Genomic DNA, 27089 nt, shown 5'->3' on the forward strand with positions numbered 1-27089 from the left:
GGCCACTTCTAGAAGTGTTGCTGGACCCACGGAAAGGTAGACCCCTAAAATCTTCCTTCCCATATTCCTGCCACTATCCAATCTACTTGTCCCTAATAGCCCTGGAGATTCCTAGAAGGAGGTTTCTTTGTCTCCTGCTTGGTGCTCTTGGTCCTAAAGTGGCCTGAACAACTCAGCTTGGCCCAAGCCTTGGGAGCTAAGTAGGGTTGTGCTGCGATGGGAGACCATCGAGGAAGACGCGGATGAAGGCAATGGCAAACCACCTCTACTCATCACTTGTCCGGACCAGCCAGGGTCATGGGTCACCATGAGCCGTTTGGGACTCAATGGCACATTCTTCTGGTCCTAAACTTAATCATACTGTAATATTTTGACTGCCACTTCCCTCTGCTGGGTGTAACCGGAATTGCACAAATCTCTAATTGGAAGGAAGGACATTCCTCCGTTTTGTTTTGTTGTTATTGTTATTACCCACTCTTCTAGATAGATTAGTGCCTTACACAGCTGTGAACAAGTGAGTATTATTATTATCCCCACAATACAGCTGGGGCTTAGAGGAGTGGCTTACCCAAGGCCACCTGCTGAACTGATAACCGTAGTGGGATTCGAACCAGGAGCTTGCTAATTCACAACCCGACCACTTAACCACTATGTTACAGCAGCTCTTTAATTAGATACCAGGGCTACTCTAGTGTCAGAATTTTATTCCACCATCATGTGGCCACTGCCACCGAATACTAACAAGGAAAATCCTAAATTATTAATTTGTCTCCTTAACAGAAGAGGGAAGACAGCATGGTGTAGTCCAGTGTCATCAGATCTGGGAAGCTAAGAAAGGTTGGTACTTCAATAGGCAACCACCAAGGATGACTGCACAGAAAAACAATGGCAAACTACTTCTGCATCTTACTTGTCTTGAAAGCCCCTTGCTGGGGTAGCCATGAGTCAATTGCGATGTGATGGCTCACGTGTGCATGTGCACGAGCACACACACACATTCCTCAGCAGAGAAAGAGTTTGACCACAATGCTTTAAACATGTCCACATTCTGAATACTGGCAAGTTTGTTTAGAGTCCACCTTTCTGAGACTCAAAGAGGATCTCTGTAGAGAACTAGTCTCTTTGCCCATAGGAATTAAGATTTACTAGCAAGAATTTAGATGCACTGTAGCTACAGTTACCAGGTGCCTGCTGCTGAAAGGCAAACTCCCAGCAGTTTGCTCTTTTACCTGTCAAACAGCAGGAAGAAGTAAGCTACCTGGTGATCATCTGCTACTACCAAGTAGGCGTGTATCTACATCAGGAGACAGTACCCAGTAGCCTTGTCTAGAGCCCCCATCCCTTACCAAGGCATCTCTTTGAGCTATTTCTTATGACACAATCTTATAACCTGAATAGAAAGCCCTCCTGGATAATTCAGTCTTGCTTAGTTTGCAGAAAGCAACCTAACATAAATTTCCCTTTACAGGTCTGGGGGCTTCCCTGGCAGTAAAGGGCAGCCACCATACGCTACCTGTCTACCTGTCTATTATCAGGCAGAAAGCCCTGACCCAAATATACACAGGGTCCTCTCTTTAATCTCTCAAAGGCTCCACCAGACAGGCAGCCCGTTCCCTCTGTTTACTTCTGCTCACTCACAGCTACTACTCATAGCTATTGGGGAAAGAGTGCTTACAGTTTATTTTCCCATGTATATGTTGCCACCATTAGGTTAAGTACATGGCCTATTTAACATGACCAGAGCATTTGAGGCCTGTGTGTATGTGTGATATTTTCCCTCAGCCAACAACTTTAAGACATCCAGACTTTATTTGCAAGAATGAACACTCTACTGAATGATTTTTAAACTCATTATACTGGGGTTAAACAGGGAATGTTTCAATGAAAAAGAATTGGTTTGGAAAAGCCAGCAATATCTCTGCTGCCCCAAAATCCTTCTCTGTCTCACTTTTTCCAAGAGACACCAACTCTCATTGGCCCAACATTCCACCCCCTCTCATTGATTGTTTTCTCAATTTAAATCTGTCCTGCAGACCCTTCTGGACAAGTGGGATTTTTTGTTCCTCATTAATTCTTGACAATCACACTATGCAATCAGATGCTTTTGTACAGTTACAGTTTCCTTTGCAGAAGAGTACATGATAACTTGTTGGGTACCTTTGTAATGAGCTATTTAATTACCCAATAAACAGGCTGAGAACATATTGAAGCCAGGACCTGGTCTCCTTTTTCTCTTTAATGGGCTTGTGGTAGCAGAAATCCAAAATTTGCTTCTCTCAAGCCTTTTAACTGTGGTAAGTCAGGTGAAGATATTAAAATGTGTCCATATATAAATGAGTATGACTTTCAAAGCAGAATCCAGATGAGGAAGAACAATGGATTTCTTGCTGCACCACGCTGTTCAACAAACAACTTGAAATGTTCCCTTTGAAATTGCTTAAATGGAGAGTACGGGGGGGGGGGCGGGGGGGGAGAAATCTCAAACTATTTATGGATTAAGGGATTCAGCAGGTTGGTTGAAGACTTCCCCCAAAGATATAATGCAAATTATGGTGTCCTTTTATTCTAAACTGTACTCCTCTAATCATCCTAATTTACAAACCATCTACCAATTTTTCAGCTCTAACCATCTTATTCCTCAGTTTTCTGAGGAAGATGCCTCCTCCTTAGATCAATTGGTAACGGCTCAAGAAATTCAAGTAGTAGTAATTTCTTTAAAGAATAAGTCAGTGCCAAGGGTAGGTGGCTTTCCTAATGAGTTTTATAAGGTCTTTTTGCCAGCACTCCTAATTCCCCTTGCGAACACATGTAACCATTCGTTGTTTAGAGGTGAAATGCCAAAAACATGGACTCTGTCTTCTATAATACCTATCCCCAAAGACAGGAAAGATACAACAGACCTCGCCTCTTTTAGACCCATTGCCCTTTTAAATAATGATTACAAGATAATTTACGGCAGTGCTTGCATCACGATTAAAATGAATTATACATAAATATGTTAACCCTGACCAAACTGGCTTTATACCATCTAGGCACCTAGCAGATAATACTAGGAGAATGCTCAATATTATTGATTACTGTAAAAGGGCAAATATATGCTCAATCATTTTCAGCATAAATATGGAAAAAGCATTGTGTTCTGTGGAAAAACAATATTTTATGACACTCTTAGAATATATTGGAGGTGGTCAAAACTTGATTAGAACAATGAATACCCTGTATACAAACACTACAGCACAAATAAAGATGGATGGGTTCCTTTCTCCTATTTTTTAGCACTTATCGAGGCACCCATCAAGGATGCCCCCTTTCCCCAGTACTGTTCACTTTGGCAGTAGAACTTTGGCGGAAGCAATCTGCCAATCTGCAGGTATTAAAGGAATAAGGATTGGGGAAGAGCATAAAATTGTGCTATATGCAGATGATATGGTTGTGTGTATGATTTCGCCTGAAACATCTTTGGAAGCTGTTCAGAATTGAGTATGGTACTATATCAGGGTTTAAGATTAATCAGAAGAAGTCTGAAATTTTCCCAATTTACCTTAGTTCTCCCACTATACAATATTTGAAATATAAATTCCCTTTCCAATGGATTAGTAAATCCTGGGGCAAATCCACACATCCCGGCGTGTCCCGGCGTTGTGGTAAACATTCGCTAAACTTCTGGAAGTATAGTATCTTTCTAGCGCAATTTCTGACTCATCGTGTGATGAGTCAGATTGGGGGGGGGAGGGATTCTAACCCCTCTGCTTTATTCTCCTTTATTACAAGCTGTCAATTTGCTACAAGTTACTAAGCCCATGCAGGAAATGCTAATAATTTTTGTTTGCATAGCTGCCAGGATACACCAAACTAAGCACAGGAAGAAATAGCATTTTTGCTACTTGTAAGCCAAACTGCCTTTATCCTATATAAAGAAACCAAATCTAAATGCTGTACTCAAGAAAAAATATTGCTCCATAAAGGGTTATTGACTGACAGTTACAGGTTAACCATCTAGTTTTACTCTAGTTTATGACAAAAGAGAGTAACAATAATGCTGAAGGACCTGTTTTGTCAGGTTTATTGTAGTGGTATAACATTGTGTGAAAGAGAGAGAAACTGCAGAGGGGAATAATGCTGTTCAGCTGTGGCAAAACATATAGTAACAGATAAATCTCCATTTCTATACCTTGGCAGAATAGTTCTGTAGATGGAAATGGACCCTGAGAAAGATACATAAACTTCCATTCACACAATGGGCTTTCCTGTCTTCTTTCCCAGTGACTACTGAAGCAACTCCCAAGGGCCAAAAATCTCTGGAATAGTGAGATGTTACATGAAATGTTGCAGGTGGGTGTGGGTGAGTGATCAGCAGAATTCAGGTACGTTCCCCACTTGCATGAACAGAAGTATCTCACACAAGAACTGAATTCACTTATCAATGGATATTGTACAGTTATGATCATTCACTCACTGGATTTCCAACAACATGTGGACTCTACCAAGTATTCCTGTGGATACAAGCCATTAACTACCTCTACATTTTTGTTGTTGTTAAGACAGTCATCTCATGTCCTTCTAAATGTTGGGGAGTGTTTTGTTTACTCACCAGTGTCATCTGGATTTCTGTGCAAATGCAGAAATGTAGTAATTTGCGCTTTATCAGTTGGCATGATATTACAGATGAACAGTTTACCAAGTGGTTAAATGCTCATCATGGTGAGTACATTGCCACGTAGTGGTAAATGAACTGTATTCAACCTTTATGTCAAGCTAATATAGGTATGTAGAAGAAGTTTTCTCTTAGCTAAGGTTTTAGACTCTGGATGCCGTAAACAGTCAAAGTATTACATTGTATCTTTGATTCACATAAATGACGAATGTTGCCTCATTTAGTGCCACAATAATAAAATGCTGTGGTGCTTCAGTATAAAATGCAGTTTAGAAACCTGCCAACTTCAAGCTCTTTATCCTAATGACATCAGATGCAATATTCCAGGGTTCCCCGAGGTGGCACTCATGGGTGCTGTGGCGCTTGGGTTGCCAGGTCCCCCTACCCCCCAGGTGGGAGGTGGGAGGCCCAACACCTACCTTTTGATGACCCTTGCGTGCACTCCCAGCCTGTGTGATGTCGTCACTTCTGGGAAGTGACATCATTGCACAGGCGACGTGCCACCCTGGGAGTGCTCCTGTGTTCCAAAGGGAGCCAAATCAGCCTAATCAGGCCACTACAGAACGTGCCCTGCCACCCGGGTGCAAGCCCTGGGAGGTGCCCCCTGCCAACCAGGTAAGCGGGGGTGGGGGATGGAAGGTGGGAGCAGGGGATCCCCTACCCCCAGCAAGGGACTGGCAACCCTATGTGGCACCCACCAAGCTTTTCAGAAAATGAGAAGGGCCATTGTAAGGCACAGCTTATTATTGGCTGCCCTCGTTCAAAGGAAAGGGTTTTCCATCGCTGCAAAAGCAGCAGCAGCCGCCAGTGGAAAATCAAGAGGACTGGCTCTCTCCATTTTGTTTTACTCTCCAATCTCTCTCTACTCCCTTGGGCTTTCCTTCCTCTCTTATTTCTCCTTATCCCTCTCTCTGGCTTTCCTTCATTTCTTTTTATTTCCTTCTGAAATTCTTTTGCAAAGTGAGGAGGGAAGTATTGCATTTGTTGGCAATTCTACCCAAATGGTAGAAGCCATTTGGGTAGAGTTGCCAACCTCCATGTGGTGGCTGGAGTACAATTGATCTCCAGGCAACCAAGGTCAGCCCCCTGGAGAAAATGGCTGCTTAGAAGGTGAACTCTATGGCATTATACCCTACTGAGGTCCTCACCTCTTCAAATTCTACCCTCCCCAGGCTCCACCCCCAAAATCTCCAGGAATTTCCCAGCCTGGATCTGACAACCCTGCACCACCTCCTCTCAACATTCAAAATGCCGAGGGATCCCATAAGAAAGTGATCTGGAAACCACATATTTAGAGAACTAACTGCTGCTGTACCACTTCCATTAACTTCCACAAGGCCTGCACAGAATCCATGGAAATGAAGTACAACTATACTGATTACAAATCCATCATTCCATAATGGCTTAATTTTTATTACACATTAAGCAATCCTCACTACATATTATACACTTGTTACCATTTAGGTCACACCATTTTAACAAAATTGTACTGGATGATGAATATGTCATGATTACCTTCACATTTCCCAGCACATATGCAACAAGTACATTTGCAGTTATGGTATGCTATCACATCCTACAAAGGCATGCAATTAAAGATGAGTTTTACACTCTGTTTGTTTACATAGTTCAGGATATCATGCTGCCCTTCAAACACCATATTCCTCCCAGAAACACCTATTGAGTCAGTAGTTTATTAAGCAGCAGCAGTGTCTGGTGCTTGTTAATCAACATTCATGAAATCTCTGAGTACATTCATGGCTCACACCCATTAGTGTTTTCTCTTGACTCAGTTTGAAACTGGGTGAGGGCTATGTTTGCATTGCTGTTGTGTTTATTAAAAAAATACTTCTCCCATGGATGTAGGACAAACCCAATGTTTACTTGTTCTTAATACACGATTGAAAAATAAAAAGTTGTCCTTAAGCAAAGATGGTAGATACATATGATCAGAAAAGTGTTTTGACAAATTGCCAGAACCTTGCCAACCGGCATAATGTTCTTGAGAAATAATTTTGTTCGCCAGTGGAAAATATCTTTAAACAAGACCTGAAGAGCCAAGCTCTAGGGATTTGTCATCACTGGGAATTGCTGCTGGTTCAGATTGCTTTACAGCTGTATTACACTTTTAGACAAGCAAAGAATCTGTAGATCTACAACCTGCGCTATAAATAATCAACAATTCCTGCTCGAACTTGCATACATCATTGTTGTGGCTGCAGTTGCTGTACCAATTGCACTAGAAAATTTTCTGTTAATGTTTGAATGAATATTATGGTGAAGGTAACTTCGCTACACTACCATACAAGTCTTCATTGCTGACATTCATCAAGACATATTTGTACCTGTTTACTTGAAAAAGGTGTTTTTTTAGGGGGTGGAGGGAAGGATTATTGTCATAAAAATGGTGAGTGGATCATTTTAAATTTGCATGTAAGTTACACACAATTGTGTATAACTTTGGGGGGAGGTTTACATCCAGGCTCTCTTCTGTTAGGTTAAATGCAGTATGTATGTATAAATAAACATACCGCCTACGTTTTTATTATGGGTTGCTTTCAAGGGATAACTAACAGAAGCGTAAGTCTTTACTGAACTTGAACAAACACGTTTTAGACCCATTTATTCACATCCCACCCTTTATCTGTGTACTTCTTTGTACAAATAGAAAATGTGGCCAGTATGACTTCCCATTTTGACATGCTGTAATTAGCTAAGTCCACTTGGGATGTGAGATGATCATCTTCTCCCACAACAATGTAACACTCTTTAAACTCTTATTTATGAGAGCTACTGCTCAGTTTCTGCCCATTTCCTGGGCTGTTAAGCAGGATGCCATGTGAGCTGGAAGCAGAAATAATGGAGGGCTACTGCTGCTTACATAAAAAATTGAAAAGACCAGGCCATTGGATCAGACTAATGATGCATCTTGTCTAGCATCCTGTTTCAATCAGTGGTCAAACACTTTCAGTGCGTTAACAAAAAAAACCTCCCCTATCCCTCCCCCCCAGCAATTGATATTCAGAAGCACACTTCCTCTGAACTTGGATGTTCTATTTAGCTGGTACAGCTAATAACTATTAGGCTATCCTCTACAAATTTGTCCAAGTTCCCTTTAAAGTAGTCCAACATGAGGGTTAGCTCATCAAAAGAGACTGCTGAGACATTTCAGAAACAGTAAGCCTTGGTAACCAGCTCTTCAATAATATTTCAACCAGGATAAGGCTAACTAAGAAATAGGCAATTTAAAACTCTCCTAATACCCAAATTTCTATATTTTAAAACTTTTGTTTAATTGGGCAAGAATAGATTGTTCCCACCTCCATGAATAACATGGTAGAATTTGGGTGCATTGCATTGTCCACTCCTTTACTTGGGAAAGTCTCTGTGGAACCATCAGCAGATCCACTTAACATCAAGAGCTGCTGCCTTCCTAGCACTCTGGGGGCATAAAGCTTGTTCATTAGCATTAAGATAGCATTATTGTATCACATCAGTGAAAGGAAGGAAGTCCCAGGCTACCAGCACTGGTGGCTACTACAATAATGATGAACTGGTTAGGTTAACCCTAGCAACTCTAAAGGCACCAATTTTACTGGTCTGAGCACCAATTTTACTGTCCATTTTCTTTTTCTTGACATTATGCTTTCAATAACTACCATTATATTTAAAGGAAACATCAACATTATTCTAAAGAACGCCCTTATCTACTTTGTTTTCTATTCTTCTTGGGCCATGACAAACCTGTTTAAGAGTATTCTAGACTTTGTTTAGTATTTGATCATTTGCATAATTCAAATATAACAACTCACAAGAACATCAAGAGCAATCCACATAAAAGACACTCAGGTCATAAAATGGGATTAATCAGAAGAGAACTACATCTGTACAACAAAAATGTAATCTAAAAATACAAATTGAGATTTTCTTTAAAAAGAGTAAACATATTTACAGTTTCACATAGCAAGTATTGTAATATACTACTGGATGAGCAACACTGGCAGAATTTAAATCACCTTTATGCCATTCAAAAATATAATTCTTATTACTTTGACATTCACAGATGTCCTGGTTTCAAAAAAAAAGGGGTTATATTTTCAAAACTTGAGCAAGATGTAAAATTACCATTTCAGAAAAAGCACCAAGCCCTCAGTGTAAATGGCATTTGGAAAGATACAATGCAACAACACACACACACACACACGTAGTAAAAAAAGAATTGGAAGACAATGTACAGTCTCTCTCAACTGCTTTTCAAAGGCACATTGCAACACGTCAAGGGATATGGAGAACAAGTCATGACAGAAAAGGAAAGTAAACAATTCAAAAAGATGTCCATTATATTGCGGGCCAACATGAAGTAAAGATGTTCAGAACAAAATTCCTTGACTCTGTGAAAAGTACAAAATACCTCATATATGCAATGCCACAGAGTTCAGGCTTCATATTAACATGGCACAAATGTGTGCAGTTGAAAAGTAAAAAAAAAGAAAAGAAACAAAGGCTCTTTTCCATTAATTGTGATTCAAAGCAACTGCATCCCAGCTTTATGAAAATGTACATACTAAAACAAACATTCTTTTCCTTCCTCTTGTTATGACTTTCGACTATCATAGTCAGTGACCATTCTTTTGATATGTGACAGCTTACTCTTCAGCATCTTGCAGTGCTCCTTTCGGTTCTTATAGTCTGCTGACTATAGAAAAAAAAATGCAATGCAGAGTTACTACGGAGGGGGAAGAAATCATCTTCAGTATTGGGAATGCTAGGTTAAGTATTAGTCAAAGGGATCCATATCAGCATTTATGCCAAAGAAGCACAAGTAACCCACACGGCCCGAGCTTTGCTACCCTTGCCATAGAAGTTTCCACTGTTAAAGAAACAAACCTCAAAGCAGTTGTAAAAGCCATTTGTGCCTTTACTATTGGAGACTGCTGTGGTGAAATACACCAACGCAGAAATACACCAACGCAGAGCCTGCCGCACACATGGACTATTTCGGTGAGTGTGATGCAGTGTCAGCAGTAAAGTTACCGAATGCAGACTAAATATTATACAGAGGCTACCCTGCCTGCCTATCAATTACCAAATGTGCCAATGCAAACAAGCTTTCAGATCTCAAATATAATGGGAGAAAAAGTGAAATTTCAAAAGTAACATTATTCTTTCTCAGGCCTTTAAAAAATGTAATGACTTGAAAAGACATTGATGGGATGAAACTGATGAGGAAAGTAAGTATGTCATTAGTGGCATATTGTGGATGGACCTGTTAGATTATTCGCTGTCACATTACACAGCCCTGCCATAGCACAATCTCTGTAGGCATTAAGAGCAGAATTTGTACTATACACAGGGCTTTTTTTCCTGGGAAAAGAGGTGGTGGAACTCAGTGGGTTGCCCTCAGAGAAAACGGTCACATGGCTGGTGTCCCTGCCCCCTGATCGCCAGACAGAGGGGAGTTTAGATTGCCCTCTGCACCGCTCCAGCGGCGCGGAGGTCAATCTAAACTCCCCTCTGTCTGGAGATCAGGGGGTGGGGCCACCAGCCATGTGACCATTTTCAAGAGGTTCTGGAACTCCATTCCCCCGCATTCCCCCTGAAAAAAAGCCCTGACTATACATATAACATTCTGGAGTCACTGACATTTGCTATACTAAAGGATAAGTAGGGGGAGAGACATTTTCCTGACCCTTGCTGTGCCTGCAGAATATCCAAGATCAGAGACTTCGTTAGTTTTACTTGTTATATTCTCACCCATCCAAGGACAGCAACCCATTAGGCTCGGCAGTTAAACAGAAACTTGATGCCATTTCCCACATCTAGTATTAATACTCTAACCACTAATGCACCCTATTAGTCCTCTAATACTGGCCTTAAATACTTAGGGAATTACATGTGCCACTAAACTGGTATTCGACTAATTCTGCCCAAAAGAGTGAAGTACATTCCAACGGAAGGACTCCAAGACATCCCAAAAGGCATTAGCATCTTAGTTAGACACAGTCCATTCTTTCTGAATGAACGAGTCAAGGTGTACTTGAGGTAAATGTTGTTAGACATTGGTCTACAAATCTCCTGTCTAGGGATTATCTCAAAATGCCTAGGGCAATTATAAAATCATAACTGCCCTAGGCCAATCATATTGTGTATGCCTATAGAAGGGTTATTATCACCTGATAAAGAATAGAAGTTTTTAAAATGTTGGGAAGTCAAGACTATAATGTAATGGTGGGATACTGAAATAAGTAACTGTTGTATTTCTAAAAAGTGGAAACTATAGGTTGGCATACTACTGGCACAGAGGAAATACCTGGTCAAATTTACATTTCAAGCAAGCATTAAGCAAACTTACTGCTTTTATGTCCTTCAATCTGTTGTATTCTTCAGCAGCAGTCTGACAGGAAAAAAGGTTCATATTAGACAAACACACGCTTGCCAAAATCTATTTTGACGAAAAGGGAAAGGCACTGCCTATCAGAGGGACTACAAAATATACATCTTTACAATTTTTATATAAAGTGCAAGAAGTGCTCAATAATACAAATGATCACAATAATTCAATAAATACAATCAGTACATACTACATACAATAAATATATTCAGAAGAGGTCCAACAATCTATCACACCACTGGTAAAGGTCAAGTGAGGTAAGTTTACAATCCTGAAACAGTTTTTAATCTTGTATTTTCTTTATATTTCTTTTTGCAGATGTAGAAGAGTGTTTCTGTTGTCGAGTATCTACAGGAAGGCTGGCAAGTACACCTTCTGACCAAGATGTATGAAAAGTCAATAAAGCTTTTGCTCAAAACGCGAATATGGCTGTATTTGAGATTCACAAAGGGGTGGAGCTTGACGGGCGTGTGCCAGCATTATAACCCTGTTTCATGATAAACACTTTCTCAAAAGCTCATTTTGACCACAACAATCACTAAAAAAAATTACACATATTAAAAACAACCATAAAAAATTAATGTACTGTCAAAGAATCAATGTACCATTAAAGAATCTTGCCCCATGTACTTACATAAATCACTAAAACAATTTCCAGTTCATGTAGCTCTCGATGGACATTTGCCATACCAAACATTTTACATCATCAACTTTTATACACTTGCATTCAATTTCATTAAAGGGAAAGAACAGGCATATAAAGTATACCATACAGAATCATAGGAAACAAGAATACTCAATGCTGCTGTTCAAGTCATTTGGCATAAGTGAATTCATTGTATAAATCCATTCCATTTCCCTCTGAAGCAATTTACATTGGGGATCTATACCTTCATTGGGTCTGATAACCGTTAAAACAGAAAATTTAAAGGTACAGCTTCCTAAGCGATTTTCCACAAAGTGAGGCTAAATTATGAAGACTTTATAAAAAGCCACTGCCAGGTCTGGAGACAAGAAGAAGGGGTGATTTGGTTAAAATTAAACAGCAGAGCTGGAGTAACTGCCAGATTCTGTACCTGACTGCTGACATGGGCAGAGTATCCCTCTACAAGCAGAACCCAGCTACAGGGATCTGTAGGGAAAATCCCCTACCCGCTATATTACCAGCATAAAATTTGGAGAGGCCATTCCCAGATATATACAATGACTCAATCATACGTGGTAAGAAAGAGGACTGATATTTGGAGTTAGACACCTACAGCTTCTTCAACAGAGGTCAACAACAGCAACAAATACTTTCTACATTGTTAACTTTCTACATTAACTCCCACTCAACCTTCTTATTGACTGCACTAGATTACGAAATTCCATCATCAATGATGTCACTTCCTTCATAACTGCAGGTTTGTCATATCAAAGTGCAGCATCCTTTCCTCATTAATATAGAACTTCTCACAAGTACATAGCCTAAGAGAAGATTTTACAAATCAGTGCAGTTGAGATGCTTTTTTTCTTGTTGTTGTCTTCAGTGGCAACAATAAAAAGTATCATGAGGCTCCTGATCCTCAGTCCTTATTTTAAACTTTTGGACAGAAGCATAGACAAAAAGGATCACATCAATCATCATAATTTTCCATCCTACAGCAATTCATTTTACATTTGCATAGAGCAAGTCTTCTCAATATATCAAGCAGTCATCCTACCCCAAGTCAGAATGTTGGTCTGTCCAATGATATTTATTTTTCGGTGTATGAGCAGATGTCCAAACCAGAGGTCTTCCTCTCTCTGCTGCTAAGAATTTTTTTAAGTGGAGACACTACAGATTGTACCAAGGACTTTCTGGATGAAAAAGTGTGCTCCTCCTTTCTTCATATCAGATTGGAATGATGGGTACACAGCCCTTAATGGATTCATTATAATTAATTATGGATTCATAGATTTTCACTTGCTAAGTAATCAGTTAGGCAAAGCTGAAAAATAAGTAGCCATTTACTTTCAGTTACAGAAATTAATCTTTTTTGCCAGGAGAAGCCTGGTTTTAAAAATAGGTGATAGTCTTAATCATAGTCTTAGCTTTTTAAAACCAGAATTTAATACTACAACACAGCCATACCAACGGTCAGTAAGTAGCACAATTTTTTCCTGTGAATTCAAGATTCCTCATAGTTCCAGAGGAAATCAACAGAATTACCTTATATTCCTCACTGTCTTCTCTGTAGTCATCCAATGCTTTATCAAGGCAAGAGAGTTCTTTACTGATCTCGTCTAGCTCTGCTTGCGAGCGTTTGTATTCTTGCAGCCCTGCATCAAAGTCTCGTTTGTATGTTTGTCTTTGATGGTCTGATGATACAGCTGGATATTCCCTGGATAAAGAGTAATATAAAATATCATTTTTGTATAAAGGAAACAATGACAGAACTTTGCTGATTTACAGAGAAACAATATATAATTCAATTGGTAGGTAAATTCATCACTCAGTTTGTGCCATTGTTTAGGTATAAAATTTAGATGCAAGCCTCTGCCACCAAAACTTTCCAATGTCTAGTATTTATTTATTTCATTTATATCCCACTTTTCTCCCCAGAGGGGACCCAAAGCAGTTTACATCATTCCCTCCTCCATTTTATTCTCACAACAACCCTGTGAGATAGCTTAGGCTGAGGATGTATGACTGGCCCAAAGTCACTTTGTGGCAGAGTGGGGATTTGAATCTGTGTCTCCCAGATCCTAGTCCAACCACTACACCACATAGTCTCTAGCCACAGGAGTCTTCTGTAAAGAAATGTGACTGCAACTTTTGTGCAGCCATTTTTTCCATTTAAAACATAAAGAAATTCCCTTTCTTAATAGAAGAAGGTCATTGGATCAAACTCAAAACATACAAAAATATGAAAAAATATGGCCAGAGTATTTTTAACTCTGGGAATACTGTTAGCACCCAAAATGGTCTCAACAACATACTGTGCTGCTCTATTCTCAGACTGTACTTTGTCTTAGCATACAGCACCACTGTATGCTTTTTAAGTGATTCTTATATTATACATAATCTGATTTGATCAAATGGTCTGCAATTGTATCTCAGGCACACTGTTCTTTCTTACTGTGGTTACATATTTGAAATACTAGTACAGGTGATATTGTTTCAGATAAGTGAATAAGAAGATACTGGAAAGCCAGCTCAGCAATCTAATTATGGGTGTGCATGATTGTTGCAGTTTCTATATTGAGTAACTACTCTGTATAGTTATGCACATATATTTATGACACCACAAAGAAATATTGAGAATGCTAGGCTTTTCCTTTAGGAAGATTGCCATTTCTAGAGGTTAAAATTAGTACTTTTCGTATACGAACGTAGCTATCCAAAACCACAAATACGTTTTCCATTTCATAGGCTATTGCTTTTCGTAAATCATCTGAGCAGGGACTGCCAGAGTTTGTTTAGTAAGCAATACAAATTTCATCTATGTTGACTGATTGCAACAAGCTGTCACAGATCTCTAACACACAGCTGAGTTTCTCAGTCAGCTTATATAAAATGAACAGTGGGATCTGAGTCCAGTGGCACATTTGAGACCAATAAGATGTTCAGGATATGAACTTCCAAGCGTCAAAGCTGCTTCATTCTGTAGATTCTATTACTGACTGCTGATTTTATGACAAGTAACAATTTTATTTATTTAAATACTAGCAACAGAGCCTGTTGTAAAAATAAATACAATGGGCTCTAGCAGCAAGGCCAAGGCCCTGTTGCCCTCACAGAGGCGGTGGGAAGATGGAGTAGGGGGGAGGGCTCCCCATGCTGCACCTCAGTCCCTGCTGGCTCCATGGTCCTACAGCTGCTGCGGAGGTGGCAGGAAGGCTGTGGGGGGCTCCCCTGCACTGCGCCTCCCTGCCTGCTCTGCGGGCAGGCCTCTGAGGGGCCGTAGAGGTGACAGGAAAACACAGCATGGTTGCCCTTCCCTGCTGGCTCCATAACCCCTCAGAGGCCTGCCACCAACAACTCTCCTTGCGCAGGCACACCACAGGGTCCTTAGTGTGCCTGCGCCAGGATAAGAGGTGAGTTGTCGGGAATATGGCTCACCTTTTATGTTTAAGGATATTGTTGTATTCAATTCCTAGATATGCTAGATATGTAATTAATGTATCTCTACTATGTTATTGTATACTACTAACTTAAATTCTGATCCTGGATCATAATAATAATAAACTGAAACTAACAAGTACTACTTCTTCATCTTTTATGTCTACTGTATTTTAAAATTTTATTACCAGTTTCAGGATTGATTTTATTATGCTATTGAATGTTATTTTAGATTTTTAAAAATCTGTTTTATAGTTCTCTAGGGCTAGAGGTTACCATTCCATTTTGCTTCTTGTGCTGGAGGAAAGAGCCACCATTTTGCAGAATGCTGTCGTAGGGTGCAATCCACAGCGTTTTGATTTCTTGTTGTGAGCATTTTTTTCACGCAAGTAACATTAGAGAAAACAGATATAGACTTAGCAATGCATTCACAGTCCCATCAATTGGTTTATATTTGCATATACTAACCTATATGAAAAAAAGACATAACTTTGGCTCAGTAGTTGTAACTGTGTTTCCCCTTTAATCACCACAGCACTAGGTTTCAGTTAACAAGCAGGATAGGAAGCCATTCTGGATCAAGTCTCTTTTAAATGAGAAACTAAGCATGAGGCTAGTAGGGGCCTGGATCCCAACGCCTATACTTACTGGTCTCTTTTTATGCTTTCCTCTCACAGACTTCTGCTACACATAGTGGCAACCCGCAGGCAGAACCAGGGCCTGATTTTATAAGCCAGATTGCACATTATCAGTGTGTCAATGCCCCGCTTTATGAAGATGGCCATACCTGTCCCAGTCTTCTTCCAGTTCATCACAAGATTCCCCTCCAGTGGTATAATCAGCATCATAGTTGTCAGTGTTGATTCTTTTTTGTCTTCCTGCTTGTCTTTTTTGTGCTGGATCCTTAGCTGACCCATTGTAATTGCTGGTATTGGCATACTGAGACTGTTTTATTAAGGGATCAGGCATCCTATTACAAAATCAGAATAACAGTTTCTAGTTTCATGTCAAGCCATCACCAGTACATAAAACATTTATTAAAAGAGAAAATAAAGGTTCTTAATTTGTTGGTGTGGAGTTCCTTCTCTGAAGAATACAAGACCAAAGGAAAGGATTTTGTATCCCTTACACATTCAGAAAGGCATCAACACACAGCAATTTCTCTGTGGGATCTGACAAACTGAAGCAATGGTAGCCCAGAAGAATATACAATGGCAGGCAATACTAGACAGACTCAAAACTCACATTTTGGAATTCCAATCAGTTAGTCAAATGATTATTTTGAAGTTACTCAATTTTGATTTCCTCCTAATAAAATGGAAATGAAGGTGATCTAGTTTTATGAACTGTTGCAAAGATGAATTAAATAAGGATCAGGAAGTATTTGCATACTAGAAATACTTGAACAGAAAACTGGCAGTGGAGGAAACCCAGATGCCAGGTTGCCTCTACATCTACAAATTTATAATACTTAATGTGTGGGGTCACGTAATAGTACAGGTCTAAAATACAGCTATCCAAGGTTTAGGAACAGTTGCAACACAAATCTGTAAGCCCCAATTACACAAAGGATTGGATCCTATGACTCCATTCCACTTTCTTTCTGTGCAAGGAGTTGTCTCATCTACTTACAAGAGCGGAAGACACCTTAGAGGAAAGCGTTTCTATTGCTGGATAATAGGATCCAACCCAAGTTACCAATACACTTATCCTTCATTAATATTGGTAAACAGAGAAGGAGCTTTCATGTAGAATTACAGGCTTTATCAGGAAACTTGGCCTGGTTACCCAACATGAAGCTACGTGAAAGACATACAAATGCCTGCATGCATTGGTTAGGAATAATGTCCACAGGACAAGTTGTATGGCACCATTTGCACTTCAATTCCTCACCCCACCCAGCATACCCACGGACAGTTCAAGAAGTTGCTTTTGAATATGATCTTTAACTTGCAAGATTTGTTTCAACAAGAAGACTAGAGTGTTAAATCTTTCTGAAGTCAGATCTACTCCCAGGTGATTGAAGGTCCTTTCATAAGAGCGTATTTTCAGTTGTCATATTTTTATCCCACTCTGCTTCCAAGGCAGCATACAATGTTCATTTTACTCTCAAAACCCTATGAGGGAGGTTAGACTGATACAAAAGCTCAGTTAAGATATAAAATGAAACCAGCAAGTAAACACTAACTATTGTTAGGCTATTCTAACAAGCAAGGTCCATCAAGCTGTTATCTGAAATAGTTTGAAGTTGGCCCATGGTTTCAAGTTAAACTGTGGTTAACTATAGTTGTATGTGACATACAAATGCAGACACCATGACTTGTTTCCTGATGCCAGCATTGCTCATTCCTTGGCTACAGAACTGCCTAGCTAGAGCAAACTGAGCCAGAGTTTCTGGCCCAATATCATCCATTAAGCTTCTTGGATGACCCCAGATCTTCCTAGTTCCACACTCTCTGATCAGACACTCAAAGGACTGCACATATTGGTTGTCACTACAAAAATCTGGAGTTCTGTTAATGTGGTACAGCCATTTTTCAACTGAATATATATTCTAGTTTTTTCATTCAATACAGGGACCTAGAAAATGTGTTACGAACACATAAATCTTACCTGCAAAAAAGCCCTAATTATTCTTGAGAAACTGAAATTTTGTAACCAGGAGGGGATGCATATTACTCTCTCTCTCAAAGTATGTAGTTGATAACCCCTCACTACAGCACATCTTTATATAATGTGCCTTAAAAGCATAGAACAGGTAAACTATAACACATTCTAGATTTGTATAGAAAATAGCTGTAACAAAGGACCGTAGGCAAAACGTAAGAGCCACATACTTGCAGATTATCACCTCTACTAGCCAAACAGACACAGGAAAAACTCCTATTGAACACAAGCCATATAGCTGTAGGGCACAATGAAAGATATCACACTCAAGGAAAACCTGATGAACCAGTAAGACACTGGAAAACCAAGAATAGTAAACCAGCTTTCTAAATAAAGCTAGACAACTGTCACAAAGGCAGAAACCTGAAATGCATATCTGAAGCGTATTGTGGGTCAGATCCAGAACAAGTTTTCCACCAACAGCACAGAATTTTCCTGTCTGTCCTGTCCCACTGCCACCTGCTGATCTCCGCAAAGCCATGCTCCTGGGGATAGGGGACTTGAACAACATGGTGGGGGGCTTGCAGCAGGAAAGGGGAATTGGCAGAAATTGTTCTTTCTTTGCATGGAAAATTTAGTGTGTTTCCAACCCCATTACCTTCTAATGCATCTAAGCTGATTTTAACTCTCATTCTGACACTCTTTCAAAAACACAAACACACTCCAAACTCAGAAAATGAACATGACCTTAAGTTTTAAAAAGCTGTTTCTTAAAGATGAAATAAGATGTTTTAAAGCTTAAGTCTACAGAAGTCAATAGGCTTAGAAGGGTATAACTCTGCTTAAGACAGTAAGGCTATTATATGTTTTATACAATTTGAACACATTTGCACTCCATAGAAAGTTCACTTTAGCATTCAGAATAAAAACAATACCCCACATTTCCTTGAGGAAGATAAATGAATTCTGTATCAAGAAACCAACCACTTATGAGATTTATTATGGAAACGCTGGATTTTAAAAAATCCTAATTATTCCGCTCACTCCACAGCCAGTGCAGACACAACACCAGTGTCGTTAAACAATTGGAAACAGGTGGCAGAACTGTGCACTCTAGGGGGTGACAGGTCCCCCAGGGCTCCAAGCAGGGGACTAGAGATCTTGGGGAGGGGGGTGCACCATTGGGTGCTCACCTCATGCATACATGCTCCAGTTCGCGTTGCACCATTAATGAAGTCATTCCTGATGTGACACGGAAGCCCCAGTAGCCCAGCTTGCACTCACTCACTCACTCACGAAAATAAAGCAGAAGGAATTTAAAGCAGCTTACCCTCCTTTGGAGAGGAGGCAGCGGGGAGAAAAAGGAATCACGTGGGCAGGGCCTGAGGGGCCCACCTGACCTTTTTTCAGATCTACAAGAACGCCGTTCCAGCACGTTCCCCCTCCAAATGAGCCCTGATGATAGGCATCAGAAAAAGGAGGCAGCACAGTTTTAAACAGGAGCACAGTTTAGTAAATCAGATTATTTTCCTTTGTGGAGCTTCACTAATAACTTCCCTTTTCTTTGTTCTTGCCTGTACTAAGTCATAGAGTGAACTAGGGCAGTCTAAAACACTGGCCCAAATTAAATGAAAAGATGTAAGAAACACCATTGTAAGTGATCTGAAAACAAATGCATGGTCTGAAAACAAACTTGCCGTACTCCTACCCCCACCTGCAGCCCCCTGGCCCTGTTCACTTTGCTGGTGGGGCAGGGCACAAGGTTGGAGAGAAGCATGTGCTCCCATGATCCCCTTTGCAGAGCAATCCTAGTGCACATGGAAATGGAGGTGAGAGAAAACCACCCCTTTGGAGGCAATTTTAACCCAGCTTGGCTTTAGCGCGCACACACACACACGGCGATTCTTTCCTTCCTTGCATTGGAAAATGTGTGCGATGGAGAAGGGAAGAGTCGCTGTCCCTCCTCTGTCATGCTCATTTTCCAATGAGACAAAAGAAGGAATCACAGTGCAAGCGTGCATACTGAAAACAAGCTGGTTAAAAACCATCTCCAAAGGGGTTTTCTCTCACATGTTTTAACGTGCACCAGGATCCCTCTGCGAAGGGGGAGTGTGGGAGATCATGCATGTTCTACGCACATGCACAGGAGGTTAGTGCCCTGCTGTCCCCATCTGAAAAGGAAGGACAGTATAATCCCAAAGTCTACTCCCAGTCACTCAACAATATATAATATTTTAATTCTGCTCTGTTTTCATTAACAATCCTCAGACTGATTTACAGCACAAAACAATCTATAATATAAAAAATTACTAGTCTTCTGATAGATCCATACCAAGAGGAAAAAACAGGAAGAGTTTACTTACGGAGTAGACCTGTAGTTATTTTCAGGATAGCCACGATGCGCAGGAATATCAGAAGTTGAGTAAGCCATAGAACTAGCAACTCTGTCAGGGTAGTCATTTACTGGCATGGGTGATGAAGGCTCTGCATTTACATTTTTCACCTGGAAAATGTGCAAAACTACATTAAAATGTGTAGAACAGAACAGGATACCACCATTTCAGAGTTGCCTGGTACCGCAGAGGCCTAACCTGGGGGAGGGGGTTGGGGGCAGTTGGTACTTACTGCTTCTGTGCAGACCTGTTGTGCCAGAAAATGATGTCATTTTCTGATGCAATGTGGAAGCTACAGGTTGCATTAAGAGACAGTTCACTAAAAATTGCTCCCAAAAATTGCTTCCATGCCACACCAGAAAATATTTTCCAGGGCGAAGAGGAAGCACACATGCACTTCACAAACATGCCCCCCCTCCATGCTTCTCCCCCTTGCTGGCCAGGTGAGCAGAGGCAGGGGTTGGGGCAAGGGATCTCCCGCCATCAGCGGGGGGATGGCAAGCCCACACCAAAATAAGCCCTAGCTTTGTATAAACTTGAGGCAAAGTCACATTCATGCAACTGTTTCCTTACTGTTTTTGCATGGCGATTATTTTATTTATTTAGTCTATTTTTATCTTTTCTTTCTTCCATGATCCTTAAGACAGTATATATAGTTCTCCTTTCTATTTTACTCTCATAACTAACACATAAGGTTAGGCTAAACAGAAAGGCCAGCCCAAAGTTCTTCAATGAGTGATCTGAACCAGAGTCCTACACTTTAGCCCCTGTACCATACTGGTGCTTCTCAGGCTTCTCCCATGTGAAGAGACTTGAGAATAGGCAGTCATCTCAGAGCTCTTCATGTAAAGTCATAGCCAAAAGATATGCCACACAGACACATACAATAAAAGCCATATTGCAGTAACTTGTATTTATCAGTTCTCTCAGGCTTCTCCCCCCACCCCCCACAACAGGCACAGAGAAGAAAATACAATTTATTTCATTCTGGCATTTAATTGCTGCCGTAAAACAGCATACACCATTAAGCACAATTAAAAACAACCTCAACAACATTAAGCTACTGAAATAAAAACAAACTCTGTGGTCCAACAACAAAGTCGTCACAACATCAGCCAATTAAAAGCTTAAGAAAGCTCAAACACAAGCCAAATCAGTCAACACAAATGCCCTAAAAAATGGTCATGTTTTCACCATATTTTGTTTTTCAACAAGAAATCAGAGAGATCACTCTGGGAAGCACGCACCACAGAGAAGGCACGGCCACACAAACAGCCTAATCTCTACACTATCTGCTGTTGACAATTGGGAAACAAAGATGAGCTTCTTCATTCTGTATATCTAGAAGCATACATGTAAAGGCTGGCCCAAGTTTTTAGAGCTTTGAACTGGGTCCACAGGCAATTAGGTAACAGGAGAGGATGAAAGCATTCTCTGTAGGCTGTTGTTTCCAAGACATCTTCAACAATAATGTCCAGCAAAGAATGACTGCCCTAACAGCTGCGTGTATGTCTGGCACAAAGATTAACAATTTACAAGCAAGGGAAGATGATGAGTGCAACAGAAACAAAACTCAAATGAGACACAGCTGTCAGTCAAACCATTGCCACAGTCTAATCCCTGCCTAGAAAGTAATAGACAGACAACTGCAGCTCAAGAGTCCAGAGAGACAGCCCTAGTATGGACGTTCCTCTGGCAGTCAACTGAAGCTGAAGTGTTCTTGAATGTGGCACCCATGGGTAATGTGTTTCCTGGAGTCCACACAGATGATTTTTATGAGATAATCTCTGTGGCGTGGAGTGTTTGGCCCCAGTTTGGGAGAAGGAAAATAAGGAAGGCATTGTTTGCTGCAATGTGTAATGATTTACAAAGGAAATGCACCAGTGAAGGCAGCCATTTTGAGACTGGCCTGCATCCCCATGAAGCCATGTTATGGTAACACTCACTACCTTCTCTCAAAATTCCAAAAGAGTCTACAAGTTCAATATGGACAGGGACACCTACTCAAAGCTAAGATATTGGGCAAAGCCTTCCCAACTAGCAGCAGTAACTTGTCAGTATGAATCCCTCCTCCTCAAAAACTCAAAAGCATACTTACAGCATGATGTAGTTTGTAAACAAGACATAAATAGATCAAGATCAATATCAAGAATACAAAAGTGATGTAATTACCATAACAAAGAACCATTTTATACACAGAGGGCTCCTGATCTTCAGTGTTATGAGTTCTAGTTTTGAATACATACCTGTGTGTCTTCACCTTAAAAAGATGTTCAGACAGGAAAAAAGAAAAAGCACAACTGGTTTTTCAAGCTTTACATGAGTATTTGCAGAAGTATCTTCCAAGGGGGAGAAGGAGAAGGGTTAAAAAAATGAAATTCTGTCGCTGTTTACGCCATGTGGCACTATTCTTAAAGGTCTCCAGTGATTAGATATAGAGTTTCTGATAGCCTACATCTCTCCACAGCCTTTGTGCAACTTGTCAATGTAGGTTCCCAGGACACAGCAACAGAAGCTGACACTCCAAGAAATCATTTCATTGTTAGAACTCTAACTCAAATAATTCCATTTTATACTCGGAGCAGTAATGTCCCACATAGCAGCATTCCCTCCACTCTCCAGCTATATAATGGTAATTAATTATACCATTCTAAAGACGGAGTAAGAACACATCAGGATTCCTCAAATCATCTACAGTACAGCTGACAAAACATATACAGCCCCATCCGTGACCCATAACAAAGGGGAGATTGGGACACAAGGAAGCAATATTACTCAAGACTATAAGAGCAGCCCTGCAGGATCAGGCCAAAGGTCCATCAAATCCAACATCCCCACAATGGACAAACAGATGTCTCAGAAAACCCACAAATAGGGGGAAGCTTCAGCCTCTATATCCCTGTCGTTGCTCTCACCAGCAACTAGGATTGTCTATTAATATGTGTTTTTAAAACCTCCTAAGTTAGGTGCCATGATGTAACATTGCCCATTAGCTGGCTATTTTGACTGGACTATAGTGCCAAGGGAAGATGCCTGCCCATTCTTCTAGGACCCAATGAAGAATACGAATACAAAAATTTTGAATGAGAGAATTACGTACACCTCCCATTTTTACCAGATATTTGGAAAGTGCTGTGTCAGTGATAGATATTGAAAGAGTGCCGGGAACAATTGGGATGCAACTGTACAGTCCCCAAAGTGGACATTATTTGGGGATGCAACTTTAGTCTTAATTTTTGCAGCAGAGTGAACTGCTTTGCTATAATTGTCGCAGATTCCAATTAGTCAACTACATTTTGTATCAGCTTGTGTTCCCAGACACTATATTCTTGTGAGCCTTACCATACCCCCTTCTTCCTCATGCTTCTTTCCCTCATTCTCACTCACTTTAAACACTGACAGCTGTGATTTTCCTGAATACACTAAAACTTGTGTTCTACAAATCATTTAAGCTAGAAAAGCAGAAGAATTTCCCCTATTGCAGGGACTTGCATGACTTTACTCTGTGTGTTTCTGAAGTGGTGAGAGTGTTTGGCTAGGCTCTTGGAACACAGGTTCGAATCCACACCCTGCCATGGAAGCTTTGCTGGGTGACCCTGGGCAGTTGTCTACAACTCAGCCTAACTTACCTCACAAAGTTGTTGTGAGGATAAAGTGGAGGACACCAGAATGATGTAATCCACTTTGGATCTGCACTAGGGTTGCCAGGCTCCCTCAACCTCCTAGGTTGGGGGGGGGGGGATTGGGGCCTGGCACTTACCTGTTTTGGTGGGGGGTGCGCGCCCATGCCCTGCAAGTGTGATGATGTCACTTCCTGGAAGTGATGTCATCATGCAGCCCATGGGTGTGTGCCCACACTCCACAGGGGCCCAAATTGCACCCATTTCAGCCCATATCGGGCTATTTTGGGCCTGTTTTGGTACAGATTGGGCCCGTTTTGAGCTGCTGCAGAGTGCAGGAGTGCTCCTGCGCTCTGCAGTGGCCTGAAACAGGCCCAATCCGGGCAAAAATGGGCACATTTCAGGCCGCTGTGAAGTGCTCCCGCACTCTGCAGCAGCTCAAAACAGGCCCGATCTGCACCAAAACGGGCCCCAAATTAGCCCGATTTGGGCCGAAACAGGCACATTTTGGGCCACTGTGGAGGGCAGGAATGCTCCCACACTCTGCAGCAGCCCTAATCCAGGCCAAAATGGGCCCGATCCGGGCAGCAGCCGTGCACAGGTGTTTGCAGTGCTGCAGGGGAGCATGTACGGAAGGCACACTCCCCCCCTCCTCTGGCCAGGTAAGCAGGGGCAGGGGGGGCAGGGGAATCCCCCAGCCCCAGTGGGGGAATGGCATCCCTAATCTGCACTGAGGAGAAAGGCAGGGTATTTGTGACTACAGAATAAAATAAACATCTATAAAATTTAAACTTCGCTTGGGGGTAGGATTCTTGGAGGGCTGGCATACAGCAACAATTAAGAACACATAATTATGATAGAAAACATTGTTCATGGGCTGTTTTGTTGAACATGCAACCATAAAAACTGTAGCAAGTCATCCTCTTGTTCTATGGGTATTTTGAAACTACATACAAACTCTCCTTTAAAAAAGAAGAGCCAGAATATTCACAGCTGGAAATTGCTAGTTCAAAACAGAAACCTAGAAACACAGACCTGGAAACACAGAAACCTAGAAACACAGATCCCAAGCGTCATCTAGTCCAGCCCCATGAACAACTCAGGAAATGCACAACACAGGAAATTCACAACTATTCCCCCCCCCCCACACACACACACACAAACACACCTAAAACCATTAAAGCTGCAGAATATCATAGAGGTACACTTGTCAGGGGCAACAAATGGCTGCAGACTCCTATTCGGTGGACAACTTTAAGTTAGCTCATATATGAAATGGTCATGAGCACAAGTGAATATGTTGACATCAGTGTACTGCCTCAGCAAATCTTGAAGGGAGAAGTGAATTCTGGAACTCCTGAACCTCCTGTGTATACTACCTTGTGTAACTTTGGTTTAAAAACTACTTGCCAAAAGTTGAAAAGACTGTGGGCGCTTCCTAAAGCAAAAGGCTTCATAGGCTTCATAGGCTGCTGTGAGTTTGCTGGGTATATTTGAAACTATTCTAAGATATAATGCTGAAAACACTGATCACACAGAAAATTACAAACCCTTCCTAATGTAAACTACAAAAATATCTCCCAAAGTATTAAAAAAATTCATTTCTTCACCCAAAGCCCACTTAGGTATCAGAAGTTAAACAAGTTTCTATACCAGCTACATACTTGAAGATAGCCACTTAGGCATAACCAAACAAAGAGCCACTGAGATAGTTTATTCACCATCATTTTTTAAAAAGTGTACACTGAATACTATACACACAGTTAAAAACACAACAACACAACACATCACAAAAACATACTCAGATCTTGAAGTTAACTAGTTAAATAACCATCTTCAGGCTAAATAAGGTGGGCAGCTTTTTAAACTTGAGGAAAAGGTTTGTAGATGCTCATGTTTACATTAGCACAGTTACCTCAAGGAGAGAATGTTTAAGACTGAGATGCAGAAACTAAAAATAAGTTCCCAAAAGGCATAGACAGCAACATAAACCCAGAGACAATTAACTCAACTACTGCCTATGGCTCTCTCTCTCTCTCTGCCCAGAATCTACTATGCTCATAGCAAACAACTGATCTTGCATGCTTGTTCTGAGTGCAAACTGAAATTTTGCTTAATGCCACTCAACTATAATCTACTTAGCACAAGCACGGCACAATATAGGCTGGAAAAATGCACCTGCCCTGGCCTCATAGCATAAATTATCCCAACAATTGCTACATCAACATATAGTTCTAAGGAAGTGGATTGACTACTATACTTGTGCAACATCACTGCAGAATAATCAATTCAGTTGTTTAGAGACTATGATTTAATACACCATAATGTAAGATGATTTCAAAAAAACAAATGTTAACTCACCCATTCTTCTACATTGGGAGCTTCTTCATAATCTTTTGTGTTATCCCACAGAATATTTATTTTACCATAGCGATTCATCTTATTGCGTGTCTTTACCGCAAAGAATATTATTATGATAAAAGCTATGACAATCAGGAACCCTAAGACAATAGCGATAGCCTAGGAAAGGAACAAAAAGTTTTATTCCATTTTAAATTCACTAGACACACAAAAAATATTCTTAGACAGGCCTATACTGCTCAAGCTAAAAGCACAAGAGCCAGTGAATGGATCAGAATTGAGACCTTACTTCAGCTGCAGGAACTTTGGCAACTGTCTCCTATATGCAGTTCTCACTAATAATAATCCTTCACAGAATTGTTGAAAAGATTAAGGGGCCACTGGACTCCTGTTTTAGTCTCTTGAATTTGTAAAGTATTTATACTCAAAGTGCTATAGGAATCAAGCAGCACTTTAGTGCAGGTAGAAATTTCTTCAACATAGACAATTTCCTCAAGACATCCCAAAGCTTGTCAATTTGAATTTCAAGAAATCCAAGTTTTAACAAGGCAGAGGGAGATAACACATTAAAGGCTGAGAGTGAGGTGTTCTCTCAGTAATTAAAGGGCCATATGTAACTTCCAGTGTCAATTAGCCATTAACTGAACTCAAGTATTTAAAATAAGACACCCTAAGGCAACTTACATTTGTTTTACTGGCAAAAGCCACAATTTGTACACCTATGCACCATTCAAAAACACAGCTGAGCTCCTTGTACTCAGAAAGAAGTTCCTCACAACAACACAAGAAATAACCTGCAAATATCTCAGGGAAAGTCAACACCTCTGTAAATAAGGGGAGGAGTGTTTAATCTGTTCACTTGCTCGCTTAGCTCCTGTCCTTTTACTTTTGAAATAAAGTTCTACAAAGAGGGTCAGTATTTCATCAACTTTCAGACCTATGTTGCATATCATAAAAAAGAAGAACCACTAAAGGGGGC

At 40.6% G+C, this 27089-nt stretch overlaps 1 protein-coding gene across 1 annotated transcript in view; it reads right to left on the reverse strand.

Moving 5' to 3' along the window:
* Window positions 1-6053: 6053 nt before the first annotated feature.
* The window catches only part of OCLN (occludin), a 28628-nt gene continuing 7592 nt past the window's right edge, over window positions 6054-27089 (reverse strand). Inside the window, exons 3-8 of the mRNA XM_054986659.1 lie at window positions 26111-26269; window positions 20100-20239; window positions 15917-16099; window positions 13237-13408; window positions 11007-11048; window positions 6054-9350 (exon numbers count right to left, since the gene is read on the reverse strand). Coding sequence (XP_054842634.1) covers window positions 9249-9350; window positions 11007-11048; window positions 13237-13408; window positions 15917-16099; window positions 20100-20239; window positions 26111-26269 — 798 coding nt within the window. The 3' untranslated portion in view covers window positions 6054-9248. The remainder of the gene's footprint in view (window positions 9351-11006; window positions 11049-13236; window positions 13409-15916; window positions 16100-20099; window positions 20240-26110; window positions 26270-27089) is intronic.

The sequence above is a fragment of the Eublepharis macularius genome, chromosome 8, assembly GCF_028583425.1.
Source record: "Eublepharis macularius isolate TG4126 chromosome 8, MPM_Emac_v1.0, whole genome shotgun sequence".
Classification (NCBI taxonomy): domain Eukaryota; kingdom Metazoa; phylum Chordata; class Lepidosauria; order Squamata; family Eublepharidae; genus Eublepharis; species Eublepharis macularius.